This window comes from Hevea brasiliensis, chromosome 15, assembly GCF_030052815.1.
Source record: "Hevea brasiliensis isolate MT/VB/25A 57/8 chromosome 15, ASM3005281v1, whole genome shotgun sequence".
NCBI lineage: Eukaryota > Viridiplantae > Streptophyta > Magnoliopsida > Malpighiales > Euphorbiaceae > Hevea > Hevea brasiliensis.
The window spans coordinates 49,380,318-49,396,216 of record NC_079507.1 but is presented as its reverse complement, the minus strand read 5'-3'; the positions used below and the strand labels follow the sequence as shown (position 1 = coordinate 49,396,216).

Below are 15,899 nucleotides of genomic sequence, written 5' to 3'. Positions count from 1 at the left end.
TTCTACCATCAAATGCACATCTAATACATGTAACCAATAATTCATCCAATATTCACACGAGAAGATAATTTGGAACTACTCATGCATCCATGCATAAATATGGGAGCTGATCCCCTATACAGCTCTCTTAATCCAAATCTCGCCAACGAGCTCAACTCAAGCCAAACTTTCGCTTATATCCAAGTGCGAGGGCTAACGAGATCAACTCAAGCCGTGCCTCACCCCGACTTTTCATATCTATAAGGACCAGGTTCCAGCAAGACTACCTCAAGCTGCGACTACTAGTTTAATCCATATCCATCATATATCATATATATATATATATATATATATATATATAACACACACAGCTCTAAATTATTCCCAGGGCAGCAAACACAAGTAATTATCAACAAATAAATATGCAACAATAAAAGTGCTCCTAATTTATTTAACTAAGCATGAAAATATATTTATAAAATGTATAAGCATGGCAAAAAAAAAATATAAATAATATTGAAATTAAAAAATATAATCAATATCTAACTCAAAGAGCTGAGAACCTTACTGTAGCTAGTCCAGCTAGAAGAAGAAGATGGCCAGCCCCAATCTTCTATACAGACACACTGACCTTTATTAATTGACTGATAGGATTAACTAATTAATTTAATCTACAGAAGCAACAATAAATCTTAAAGTCTTGCCGAAATTTTGACCGAGTCTTCCCTATAACTGGACGTAACCCTCTGCAAGAAAACTCAGTAAAAAGCAACACACAAGGCCTCAGGCCCACAACAACAATATCACATATCCATCTGGGGCCTACAAGAACCTAATCTAAAATCCAAATCTTCAATCTCTAGCTTGGGTATCTAACTCCTTCACAGTCTAAATAATTATTTTTAGTACTTCAAAAAAAATTATTAAAATATTTCTGAAAGTTCTCTACATTGTCCTTGTATTAATTAAATTCATTTTACTTAATTTTACTTAACCAAAAATATTTTACAGATTTAACCAGCTAGTTTAACTAAGGTAAAAATTATACAGCTTGAGTTAGGGACTACTTTTGCAAATTTTACTACTTGAAATGCGTCTAGAATATTTTAAAATGCTAGAAATGACTATAAACTTGACCACCTTCTGGGACAGCCTGTCAAGCGTCTAAATTGGCTTAAAAAATCGATCCTGAGTGTTAGTAAGCTATTATCGATCCGATTGCGTATAAATGAAGTATATAAATTATTAATAAATATTATATAATTATATTTAATTTATGGGCATCGAAAAATCTCATAATTCTGACTAAGCAATCTGGACCATCCAATGATCATCTTTTCCAAACAGTGTCCGATTAGAGCGGGATTGGTCCCATCTTGAAGGTTTGGGTGTGCTGAGTTCATCGGTGGTCTCGGATCATCGATCCGATAATCGAATTGACTAAAAAATGTCCGAAAAGCCACTATCTTCCTTACTTCAATCTGCCAAATTCCAGCCACCATTCCAAGCACCATTGATCACATCTGAAAGCCCATCCCACAAGGAGTCCATAGCCACCTAAAACACTTTGATCGGACATCGGGATCATAAAAAATCAAGCTCTAAAATTTTGGTGACCCATTTCTCTCACTTCTCTCTCTCTCTCTCTCTCTCTCCCTCTCTCTTCATATCCAGTTGGATTTATGTCTACTCATCATGGTTCACAGCTCCTTGAGGTCACCGCAAATTGCTATACTTGTTGAAAGCTTGATTAGCAGTGAAGAGTGTTAGTAGTATGCCCTAGAGCAATGCCTTTGTTTCATGTATTGTAAACATTTATTCCCATTTAATAGCAGTTATTCTTTTCATTCATATTCAAATGGTTTGAATTTAATTGAAAAGTTCGTTAATTTCTTATTAGATATTCTATTCTTAAGTTATTAAGAATATGAGTAACAGAATATTCTAGTATAAGATATTATAAATTCTGTTCACAATCTAGGATACTTCTGTCACACCCTACTCCCCTGTAAGATGTAACATGATCCCGTAGTACACCTAATGAATTACCGTACTTCGCTTACCGATAACCCATTAGATATACTACAAGGGATTTTAAAAACAATTTTCGTGAAATTTAAGTCAGAGATTAAAATCTGGTGTTATAAAATTTTTTTCAAAATTTCGGCAAAGTGCCGGCTGTATTTTGAGAAAACAGTTCTTCAATCCTGCAAAAGAAAATGCTCCCAATATGTTTCCTCAAATACATCTCCAATAAACTTTATTTCAATTCACAATTCAATTCTTAATAAACAATCAATTCATTTTCAAACAAATCTCATCATAAAGAAACATTTCATTAATTACAAGACTCAAAATTTATAATACAAAACTATTCAAGTAAATGAAATCTCAAATTTATATTTACAATAATTTACATTTAATTACATACCAAAATGTTTTACAAGAGTTTTTATACAACTGCTCAAATAATTTACATACATATTATTACATGCATACATCAAAACCTATGTACATGGGTATATCTATGATATACCTGGAGCTGATCTGAATGTATCTTCAAAGAAATTTACTCACTGCTCTATGCTCTTCTTACTCATGACAAGATACAAAGCTATCATTGAGTGGTGAACTCGATGGTACACAACTATAATTTAAAACATAGTACAATATACATTGACAAAATTCTGATAAATAATTTGGAAATCTGAATACTCATCAAATTCCAAAACTCAAAATATTCATTGCCAATAATGTAAATCAATTGTATAAATGACTTTGGTCACAAAATTCAATTTATCAAATCATGACTATCCATTTAAGTAATTCTAACAAAATCAATTATACATAAACCATAATTAAAATCACAATCCCTTACCATTCAAAAGCCATTCTGTATCTCAAAAATCATTATGTATCTCAAAAATCATGTTGTATCTCAAAAATCATAATCAGATCTCAAAATCATATCAGATCTCAAAACTCATTCTTTATCTCACTAACTATGCAAGACTAATCCGAAAGGGCCATATTCGATGTGATTCTAACTCCCTATGGTCGGGGAGGTCGAATCATCGTGCACAGTACCATCACAATAATGAATCTTCCGCAAGGGCCATAACAATAAAATAAACTTAGATCTAACCTCAAATCAGAGGAAAATCTAAGCCTGTGCACGTACCATGGTAATCAAAACACAACTAACTCCATTGTCTTCTCAACAAATGAGAGAGACGGGTAATAACCTAGTCAAGCATCTATAGTGAGATATAAAACAATATCACAATCCTTTTAGTGAGCATAAATCACAATATAATTCGATTCAAATTCAATTCCAATATCCAATAATTTTTATGCTCATCACAATTTAAATCATAAATTTGCATTTTTCCATGAAAATTACCATCACAATTCAAAACATATTCTATCACAATTTTCTCAAAACATAATTTATTCAATCCATAACAATGCTTAATACTTGTGGAAATACCATTTCACAAAGCTAAATTCATACATACTATAACAATTTCGATAATCATTGAATTAAATCCAATGCTTGTTAAACATAATACATAAGAAAATATGTCATTTAATCATATAAAATATTCAAAACAAAATCAGTTAAAAACTAGTTGTGCACAAACACAATTTAAAACAATAACATACAATTAATCATATGAAATATTATTCAGAGTAAAATCAGTTGAAAACTAGTTGTGCACAAACCTCTGATAACTGTCTCTTGGCTCTGACTCAGTATTTCCTTCCCTTTTCCTGAGTCTTTGCTAACTGAGAAACACAATTCGAAGTGTTTCAGTACTAAATTAAATTGTCTCTAATGATAATGTTCGATAAGTAATTCACTGAATACCTTTATTTACTTAATCAACCCATATATGTCGACCCTCGATGCGTTCTAGGTAAATTAGATTTTAACGTTACTAATGTGTCACATTCGATAGTATTTTAGGGTTGGTACGTTTTACCAAACTCATTTCCTTGTTTAGTGCATTTTAATGCAACTTGCTGGATTCCGGGATACTAGTTTGACCTAGCCGGACGACCTAGTTCCCTCAATTTTCGGGTTTCGGTCAAAACTACAAACTTGTAGATCTATGTCTTATGGAACGCGGGGCAAAATTTTATGTCATTCTGAGTTATGTAGACCAAGTTATGGTCATTTTACTATTGCTGGTCAAATGGCATCAAATTAGGTCATTTTAGGTCAATTTGGTCAACTTTGGTTCGGCCAGTTTTTGGACCCAAACTTGTGCAAGCTGTTTGACTTGCTTATGGTCATTTCTGGGCTTTGGTGTCTTCATAAGACTTGTAGGTATGGGTCTTAACTATTCATGGTTAAAATTTCAGGTCAATTGGACCTGTTTTGAGTGAGTTATGGCCTAAACACTAACTGCTGCCCAATTGGTCAGTTTTCAGGTTTCACTTGCACTTAATCCGAATTGGTCATTTTTCATGTCACCTTGCAAGCAGAATTTTGGTATGCTTTCTTAATGAAAGTTGGCACATTTTGTGCCTAGTTTCACCTCCAATTGGTCTCATACCAATTGGAGTCACACATTTAGCGTTATAGGCTAAAATGCACACTGCCCTTAATTACCTTGCTTAAACATGTAGCAATTACACATTTACCTTATTCTAAGTCCACTTCCCTTACCAATTCTGGTTTGGTACATCACCAAAACCATTTACTACTTTACCTTAAAGTAACTTTGGGCAGATTACAAACATCCTCAATACACCAAATAAAACTCTAGTTCACAAAGTCCAAATACAATCACATATGCACATAAACATTTCTAATTTTTACATACACTTTACACAACTAATTTATATACATATCCATCAATCCTCAATGTCATAATTCTGCCAATATCTTCATGAACTCATACATTTATCAAAGAGTCCCAAGGCTACCGAATTGTTCCACAATGCCAAAGTGTCCTACAATTCATCAATTTCCATTCCAAGTGCACAATCACCATATCCATGTAGAATAATTTACTAGGACATTAAATCACCCTAATCAACATAATTTCTCATCAAATATATGTATGAATATTTCATTAAACATACAATTCCATGGCTGTCCAAAATTGATATATCAAGAACTCCTCAAACTTGAAAATTTTCTTCATAATTCAAACACCCATAACAAGTATACAAAGTTTAACAAAGCAATGTTCAAAAATACAAACTTACCTTTGGTTGGGACTTGTTAAACCTTCACTAAACTTCTTGATTTTGGTATCAAGCTCTTCCTTGTGATATGAGGACAATTTTTAGTGAAGCTACCTAGGTGATTGGAGGTGAAATGAAGGAATGGATCAAGCTCATGCAAAACGGCAATGGAGTTCTCCCTTTCTTCTCAATTCGGCATGGTTGAATCCAAGTGAGGAAGATGAAATTGCTGATGGTATAATGGGTGTACACCTGCCCCATTTAGCTTTTAGTTAATTCTTTAGTGGCCCACTCACTCAAATTAATCATATAATAAGTTTAATTCCCACTTATTTCACATTAAACCCTTAATTTTTGTTATTTACTTTAGGTACCACCAAATTAATTTTTCATTTTATTTTCTAAGTGTAATATTATTTATTTTTAATGGACATTTAGGTCAAAAGACAATTCAGGATGTCAAATGACCATAATGCCCCTGTTCGGGTTGCATTCCCGATTTTTTGGTAACACCGGGTTTTGTCTGTTTTTCGATTTCTCACTTTTCTTTGTACTAATTATTTAATTTTTCTTTGATATTTCTAATGATATTTATACTTCAATTGATGTCTCTTTAAGTCCTAAAAATATTTTCCAGAGTTCCCCGCAGTCCAGGGCTAGTCAACGGTCCACGCCGTGACTTCCCGGTGCGGTCACCCATCGCTAGGGTTCCCGGCTCGCTTAACTTGGTTACATTTCTTTGCTATTATTTTTCCTTTGTTTTTCCTTTATTTCCTTTTCTTGTATTTCATTATTTTATGTCTCCTCACTCATATCGAAGTGTAGTTCTAGGCATCCTAGCTGTCCGGACAGCACTAGTCACCGGAACAGTAGAACGCATTACCGAACTTAGGGGTGTTACAACTTCATTGAGCATGACTTATCCGGAAAGATTATTACTTATATTTGTGTCCATGGATTAGTATTACATACTAATAGGATGAAATGATAAGTCTCATGCCATAAGACAAATATGGTGGGCACTTATAAGACAAAATAGGTCAAATCAGTGATACAAGATGACTTGTACATGAAGTTTACTCTTGTTAATACAAAGTCATCTAGATCATAATAGTTTATATAATCCCTTGATCTGAGATAACACAGTTATCTTATATATAGATGGTTTGAGTTTGATACTGCTTTCATACTTATACTATGTATGGATATATAGACATGTGTTGGCTCCGACTAGTTATATGTAAAGATAAGTATTAGTTAAGATGTGATCCATTACCCTAAGTAAATAGGAATAAAATCCTATGTCCATTTAATTATTCTTGATGAACTCAAGTTCCTGGCTAGGACAGATAAACTTAGTCAGAAAAGAGTTTCTAATAGGGAAAGTTTCATTAATCAAGAATTAGAATTAAAAGGACATATGATTCTAAGCATAAGAGTTTGATATAAACCATGACTCTAGCTAGAATTGGGATTTTGTAATGGATATGTTTTAGTATATGGTATGTATGATCAAGGTTCATTAATTGAGGAATTAGTTCAAAACTAATTGAGTAGTCATAGCACATTATGCTAGATGTTAAGTATGACTTATGAGAACTTAAATGAAAAGAGAATTTCATTTTAAGTTTGGAATGGTTTCAATAATATTAAGGAGTTAATATTATTCTTATTGTCAATTAGTAATGAACCTAGTAAGTCACACACATAAAAGCAACTTGATCAAAACAAGATTAATTTGATTAATTAATTAAATAGTTTAATTAATTAATTAAATTAATAAATTTAGTTTGTAATTAGATTACAAAGTCCCTAGTATGACTTGAAACTAAATTTACCTATAGAAGTATTCAAGTTAATATTTAAATTGTTTAAATATAAACTTGATCAAATTTGACATAAAGGAAAAAAATCAAAATTTGGCTAGTTTGACTTTGCAAAATTTGACTCTTTGACTTGGTTAACATATGCTTACATAGACTAAGGTTGACTTGGTCAAAGATGGGAGGAGAAATGGTGATTAATTAACGGTTAATTAATTAGTTAATTAATATTAAGAATATTAATTAATTAAGTTTAATTTTCTTAATTAAGATTAAGGGAATGACATATGGACCAATCAAAATTGGAAAACTCATACAAAAGTTGAATGAGATTTTAACACTTGTCATTATAATTTTAATTAAGGAAATTATGAGATAAATATAAAAGGAAGAAAGTTGTCTTTTTGCTCATTTTAAGCTTGGCTGAAACCTTCCTCTCCATAGCCAAAGAAATGTTCTTCTTCCAAGCTTAAAATTCAAGAGATTCAAGTGTTGAATTCTTGAATTAAATCAAGAGAAATTGTTTCTCACTACTTTTATCTATTTTAGAACCAAGAAATCTTCTTCTCTCCTTTCACTTCACTTTGGCCGAATCATGTGGAAAGGAAACCTAGAGGTTTTGCTTGGATCAAAGGTTGTTTAATCAAGGACTTGTGTGAACAAGCTAGAGGGCTAGTACTTGATAGTCTTCACTCTCGGAATTAGGTAGTTAGAATTTGATTCTGCGCCTAATTGAGTAAGAATTCTTCAAAACCCTAACTTTGTAAATTTTGGGGCTTTGTTTCTTAATGACCAATTAGGTATGTTAGCAATTGATTAAGGCAAAAACTAAGTGTTTTTGCAATAGTATAAAGAGTTTATATGTTGCATGAAATTTATTGTTAAAAAATTTTAAAATTGCTAACCATGCTTCTTAACGTGCATTTTGATATATTTTTCTTTCAAAGAGTTGGCCGAAAGGGATGAACGGAGGAGGTGGGCTGTGTTTCTAGAAATAATAAAAAAGGAGAAAAAAAAAAAAAAAAAAACAGATATGGGAGGTTCAATTCAGTTTTTGAATTTGGACGAGCGTTGCACATTCTTTGAGAAGTTATTAGTTTTAGTTTTTTAATTTTTTTTAAGTTAATATATATATATATATATATATATATATATATATATATATATATATATATATATATATTAAACTAGAATAACAATAATACTGATGTAACATCTATAATAATATAGTAAATTTCAAATCAGTAACATATGTTAGATACAATCACAATGTCAATAATAAAACTTTATTAAATCTAAATTAAATCAATATCGTATATAAATACTTTAATTAAATAAAATTCTTATATAAAATAATATTTTATAACAACAATAATAATGATAATAATAATATATAGCTTTTCTATTTTAATTTAAATTCCTAATATACTCAAAATATTATCTCAATAGAATCTAATAAATATATTTAAATTATTTCCATTGAAATATGCCATTAAAATAATTGGACAATGAATCTCTAATTTTAAATTTCACCCCAAGTTCAATAATTGAAAATTAAGTTTTTAAAACTTTTAAAATAATTTTTATAGAAGTATATTTAAATAATAAAATAACAGTAAAGAATTAAATAAATAAATAATTTATTTATTAAAATTTTTCAGGACATTACAAAATAAATCTAAACTTTTACTTATATTGCTAATTTTATCCAAAACTTCTAATTTTAAATAATTTTTTATTTTTTATTTAATTTTTCTCTCTCTCTCCCTCTCCCTCTCTATGGCTATCAAACATTGGCAATTTCTCATCCCATCCAAATTCGAGCATTAGTTTCTTTGTAATGATGGGACAATGAATCAACTAATAATGGCATTAACCTTGCTAGGAAAGAAAGAAAAAGGAACAAGACAAGTTTATACCACCTAGTACACACTGAGAAAAACTAAGTTTTTTTTAGCTAACATTAAAAGAGATTTGGTGGTAGGGGTGAGCATTAGGTTCGAATCGAACTGAATTAAATTAAATCATAAAATCGAATTACATATTTTAGAAATCAAACCGAAATGGATGAGAAATCGAATCGAATCGAACTGCTCTATTTTGGTTTGGTTTAATTCAAACTGATCTGTTTCGATTTTTGATTATTTTTTTTAATTTAGACTTGATTTTTAAGTTATTTGGTCTAATTTTGACCTTGATTTGAACCTAATAACTATTAATCAATACAATTAAACAATTTATATATATATAATTACATATAATTCTTAAATTCCCATTAAAAATAAATCAATTCAAAAATCAATAAAACTATTATGTTCAGTTCGATTTAATCGATTTTTTCTCTTCAAAATTGAATCGAACCAAAATAACTAGAATTTTTATAATATAAAATCAAATCGAGCTAAATTATTTTAAAAATCGAACTAAATTACTGAATTAAGGTAGTTTGATTCGATTTATTTGGTTTGAACCGAATAATGCTAACCCCTATTTGGTGGTTATAAAAATCATAGTAACACTAAAGATTAGTCAAATAAAAAAATTAAAAATTATCTAAAATTAGAAGTTTTAGATACAATAAACAATACACGTAAAAATTTGAATTTATTTTACCCATCCTTTTAAATATAAAGTTTAGTCAATAAATTATTTTGTTAATCAAATAAAACTTCAGCTATTATATTGTAATTTATCACTATTTCAACATCTTAAAAGTTAGATTATTTCACACAAAATTAAAAGTTACGAATATAAATGTGAATTAAAAATTATGTATATAAATATGAATTGACATAATAGTTTGATATTTTTTATCCGATTGACCTTAAAATTATTAAGCGCAACGTGCGAGTGGTGGAATAATTTAAAAAGCATGGTAAAAACAAAGTCATGTTGTGATTTTCAACATGAATTGCAAATTAATTCACCAGAACATCAAAATCTCAAATACTTAATAGCCTGAGAAGACACATTAGTTTATTAAACAAGTACAGTAGCATTATCATTGATTGATGAGATAATAGTTCAACTTGAAACATACTGTGACAGGTATTCTGCCGTGCTTTTCTTCTGCTACTCCTTTTCTCCTATAAAAGTTCTTCAAAATCACCCACAGTCCACACTAAACAGAAACTTTGCAGAGGATTTGTATTATTCAACTAGAACAAATCACAGTGCCTAACTTCATAATCCTAACCCTTTGTTTGGATCCTTATTTGCGCAGGGGAAATGGAGAGAAATTAAACAAGAGAAATGAAGAGAAAAGAAAAAAAATTTAATTTCCTTCATGATGTTTGGATATATTATTATAATGGGAGAGAAATGAAATTTCTCCCTTAAATGAAAAGATGAAAAATATCTTTTATACCTTTATTTGTTTTCTCATATCACAGAGAAAATGACAGCCTACATATACATTGATTATATTTATCTATACTTAAATTGCATGTAGAACATTAAATTGTGAGAAAGAAGTTTAAGAGGTTAAATTCCACTAAGCATAGCGCATACCAAAAACAGCAATAAAGTAGTCATGGAGTGATAAGGAGAAGAGAATGGGGTGAAGAGTTATGAATTATTATGATTTCAAACTTGTTTGATTTTCAGTTTTGAAACTCTGATAAGAATTTAGACAACTTTCAGCATGAAGTAAATTCCATATGGTAAAACTCATAACTGAATTATACTATAAAACTTATTGAAAGTATCATTGAAAAAAATGATATATATAACATTTTCACATAGCTTTCTGCTGCAAAAAAAAGAGCAAAAATAATGAAAGATGAAAAACACTTTCTGCAGCAAAGAGGAGTAGAAATGGAACAAAAGAGAGCTGATTTTTCTACTAAAGTAAATAAAGGGTATTGAAGTACTTTTCACATAAACAACAACAATTTCCCTCCATTCTCTCCAATTTAGAGAGAAATTTTTTTGGAGGAGATGCAACGGAGAGGAGAAACGCATTTTCTCCTCCTCTCTCTTCTTTTTTTTTCTTTTTTCTCTCTTCAAATTAATCTCCAAACAAGAGAATTGATGGAAATCAAATTTCATTTCTTTTCTCTTCTTTACATTTCCATCGATCCAAACAAAAGGTAAATAAAATCTGGGTTAGACCTATTGTTCATGCCTATGAAAGGCAACAAGGCATGCAAAAGGGACTCAAATCAAAACCCAACTATTCTAATTTTTTATTCATATTTGTTGGTTAGAGCCTGGCTTCCATACGTAACCTTGCTACTTAAAAAACAAAAGCACCTTAACTCAGAACTCTGTCCCAAGTCTACATGTTGCTTTTCAAACTAGCAAACAACTAAAACTAAGTTTAGCTCATAAATCATTCATTGCTACCTTTACCAGTAACAATATTGTCAACAGATCATACAATGTCCGGAGGAAAATTATACCAAAAACACTGAGGGAAAGCTAAACTTAACATGAACAACCCATAAGATTTATCCTATGCTATATATTTCAAAAGCATCCAATGCAACTATCAGAAAACAAAAGGGAAGAACTCAAGACTTCATAGCAAACACCCACTTATATGCACAGAAAACTCCCAAAAACAAAATATAGCGACCAATTTAACAATACAACAACCTGACATCCAACAGGGATGAAGACAATTGCCAGCGAAATTATATTCATTCTCTTAAAGATTAAGCAAAACCCATTTTTCAACAAATAGAGTAAATCTCAAAATCCAACTAAAAGGGGGTTTCTTGAACTCCTTTTCTTTTTTTTTTTTTTTTTCAATTTGGTTTCACTACTTATCCTCACACAGTAATCAATAGTTCCTCAATCTCTCATCAAAACACCACGCGGAACTGCGGCGCATCGGCATCACTAGCAGGGAGGATTTCCCAGCGGCAAGGCTCGAGCTCGTCAGACACCGGGCAGTACCCGGCCAGAGTAACCTTATCGGTCGAAGCAGCGATGGAGCCAAACTCGAACACGGTGACGTTCTTGGCGGGTCGGGGTACTTGCACGGCGCCATTCATGCCGGGGACCTCGGAGGCTGAGAATTCCGGTTTGGAGCTCGGAGACGATTTGGATTCAGGCTTGGAGCTGCCTTTGAACCAGGAGAGGAGACCCATTGCTTTAATTTGGGGATTTTTTTTTTTTTTCTTTTCTGTGTGAATTTTGAGATTAGGGTTTTTGGTGGCAAAGTTATGTCTTGATAAAAGGATTTTGGGATTTTTTTTTGTTTTTGGTAAATTACGAAGATGACCTTCACCTTTGAATGATAGTTTGATTTTTTTTTTTAGTCCTAATAATAAATTAGTCTTTAATTATTTGAAGAAAATAAAATCCAATCCACCGTTATCATTGTTTTACCTATTATATCTTGATTTTTATTTTTGATTTATTACACTTTTTATTTTTATTTTTATAATCAATAAATATAATATTTTAAATTTAAATAAATTATTATTTTAATTCAATATAGACTAAAAAAATATAAAATAATATATTTAATTATTTTATCAATAAATTTAAAATTTTAAACTTATTAATTACACAAATAAAAAAATTAAAATCGTGCAATAAATTGAAATAAAAGATTAGACATAATTTTTTTTATATATAATTCAATGATTAATTTATGTATATTAACTTTTTTAAATGTATTTTAATTTTAGCTAACTATTTAGATCATTGAAATTTAGAATAATAAAAAAGAAAGAAAAAAGTAGTAAAAGAATTATTTATGTGGTTCGGGCCCTATTCGATAATATTAGTTATTATAATAGTTGTAAACTATTTTAATAAGTGTAAATTATTTTACTAGCTGTTAGATGTTAGACATTAGTTATTAATAGTTAACTGCTTATGTAGTTATTTAAAATAGAAATATTTGGTTAAAATGATTGTTGAATTAACTATTAAATATAAAAATAATAATATCATTTTATTGATTTTGATCAAAACATTCCCTCAACCTTTAAAAGCGAAGAGGATACCACTCTCTTAACTTCTAAACACTAGTATAAAAACTACGCCACCTAATAATATAAAAAAATGAGGTAATGTTTTAATTAGGGTCAAACTACTAAACTCTATCTTAAAAGTTATTGTGGAACAAGGTTCCAAAATCATAAAACCTTGTGAGGGCTACATGTTATTCACTTGTGTCTTACATAATGCATATAATAACTCCATATTTAGGCTAGTTTTCACCCACCATCCTTGAATTGTTGGGGTTGTATCAGCGTTATTTTTGAACTTTAATTTGTATTATAAAAGTACTTGAACTTAAATTTAACACTATCCAAAGTTCCTCAAGCCATTTTTCGATGCTATCTTGGACCAAATGCCTACGTGTACAAGCCTAGGTGGCATAAAATCTATAAAAGAAATGTTCTTTTCTCTAATAGGTGGCATTTTAACTATATATATATATATATATATATATATTCTCTCTTTCTATATTCTCTTTGTCCTCTTTCTCTTCATTTTCTTTCTCTCTATTTGTCATATCTTACCCATCTGTAAGGCATAACATGATCCCGTAGAATACCTAATGAACTACCAAACTTCACCTACTGATAACTCATTAAAACCATTTTCTTACTTTTTGGAAGTGGTGAGCATTTTAGTAGGAATTAAAAACATTTAATTGAAGTTTAAAAACTAGTAAAATTTTTTTTCTATTTTTATTTTTCCTCAAATTTTAGAAAAATTTTGGCAGAGTACCGTCTGTATTTTGAGAAAACAGTTCTTAAAAAACCTGTAAAAACAATTCCAATAATTATTTCCACAACTCCCAACCACCAAAATGACCCAGTTCAACATAATTCAAATCAATTCCACAATTCAATCAAAGTTTGTCATCTCACAATATTTCATAATTTCATTCACATTGCATTTAAAATTTAATTTACATATACAGGTCTTAATTTACAAAAAGAAAATCTAAAATAATATTATTACAATTTACTGTATAACTACTCAACTTTATATTAATGCATATGACATTACAATATTTACATCAAAATAACTACAATGGTATAAATAAATACCCGTAGCAAAAAGGTCAAAGTAGTCTTCTATCTCAATAGCACTTCACTCTGCTGCTTTCTCCTTGCCCTTATCTGTGATAGTAAATTGAGCTATCGCTGAGTATAAAAATACTCAGTGGTGCACAATAAAAATTTAAAATGCAGTGCATAAAACATTCATTGATAAATCACAATTTAAATATTTCACAAATTATTAAAACTCATTATAGCACAATTTTGGTCAAATAATTTAATAAACACAATGTTGTCAATTCATACACAACTTAAGCCATGACACAAAATTTTCGATCAATGCCGCGTTGTCTACTACGACAAAGCAATCTACAACCCCACTAATCGAAATCAATGAGGGAGATGGCTAGCTAGCTAATGAGTACTCATCCGATCTACAACCTCAATTGGTAAACCAGAGAGGGAGGAAAATAAACGATCTCAACCCCATAAATAAAGGAGGAATAATGTGGTACTGTCATGCTGAGTGTGAACACAAAATCAATTCAAAACAAAGTACTCAAATAATTTAGGAAAGATCCCAAACAATTTCCAAAGTCATTTTTGCAGTCATAAAATGGCAACACAATTTATAAACAACACAGCGATTTCATAAAGCATAACAATTCAACTTTTTACTTAGAAAATAATTACATAAATTTACTGTGCACAAACCTGACGTGAGTCGTCTCTAAGCCTTGACTCAATCCCTTAGATTTTTCGGGTCTTTTTCAGCTGAAAAATACAATTGACAGTGTTTCAGTATCTTATCTCACAATAAATCCAATAATTAAATTCATATATGCTCAATTCTAGCCACAATATGTTTAAACTTACGTTCTTGAAAATTTTCATGTTGGGGTTACTATTCATGTTACTATTCAAGTCAAAATATTGACTTTCTTATGCTTAAAAGGTACAGGAAATCCAATTATACCCACATACCACATTTTGGTTACCAATTTTGTTGGTTTTGGTTGTTTTCTCAAATTTTAAGTCTTTTAGGCACAAATTTCAAATTTTTAGTTTTGGTGTCCTATTTTGTATTGTTCCATTGGTCATGTTGCTGTAGAAATTTGGCTAAGTTTTCTTCATAGAAGTTGTTCCTTATTGTCTTAACTTTATTTCCCTTTTTGAATCACTCCATTTGGAGTTTTGTAGCTTAAGTTATAGCCATTTGAACATGGCTGGCCGGATTTTATTTTTTCCAGAATTCTGGGCATTCACTGGATAATGGCAGTTTTTGTAAATTGATTGCAGGTGGCTTTTCAAACAGGTTATGGTCAAAATTTGGGTTTATTTTCTTCATAAAAGTTATAGGGCTATGTCGTAGATTTCTACTGGTAAAATTTCAGGTCATTTGGACCTTCCTAGACCAAGTTATGGTCATTTACGTAACTACTGTTCATTTGGTCATTTTTGTATAGGTTAGTTTACCAATTTCGGATTTGGCCTAATTGTCACTAAGTTATGGTCACTTTATGGGCATGATTTCTAAATGAAAAATGTGCCATTTTGTGTCTAGTTTCATTTCCAATTGGCCTCACACCAATTGGGTTGATAAATTTTCAATTTTAATCCCTGAAAGGGACCTAGGTCAAGTTGCCTACAGATTGACCCTCACCAATCCGAATTGGAACTTGGTTCCAACAATTCATACACACTATAAATGGTCACAATTGACCATTTCTCAACTCAAATAAGGTCAATAACATCATTTGGCCAATTCTCAAATTTTTCTTCAATTTTTCACATGCTCAAAACCCTAACTATTTGAATTTATCCAATTAATGCAATTAAAGTTATTATTCAACATCTACACATTTATTTCTACATACTTAATTAAGTCTAATTACATGTTTAATTTACATAAATAACATCAAAA

The 15,899-nt window shown here is 30.4% G+C and overlaps 1 protein-coding gene across 1 annotated transcript; it reads right to left on the bottom strand.

The window, feature by feature from the left end:
* Positions 1-11,522: 11,522 nt before the first annotated feature.
* Positions 11,523-12,172, bottom strand: LOC110642879 (uncharacterized). The gene has a single exon (XM_021795062.2). It carries the CDS (start codon positions 12,095-12,097, stop codon positions 11,810-11,812), a length of 288 nt encoding a protein of 95 aa, XP_021650754.2. The 5' UTR covers positions 12,098-12,172; the 3' UTR covers positions 11,523-11,809.
* Between the last annotated feature and the right edge of the window lie 3,727 nt (positions 12,173-15,899).

Bases quoted from the DNA above. Each gene is read 5' to 3' on its own strand.
- LOC110642879 (XM_021795062.2), bottom strand. From the start codon at position 12,097: ATGGGTCTCCTCTCCTGGTTCAAAGGCAGCTCCAAGCCTGAATCCAAA.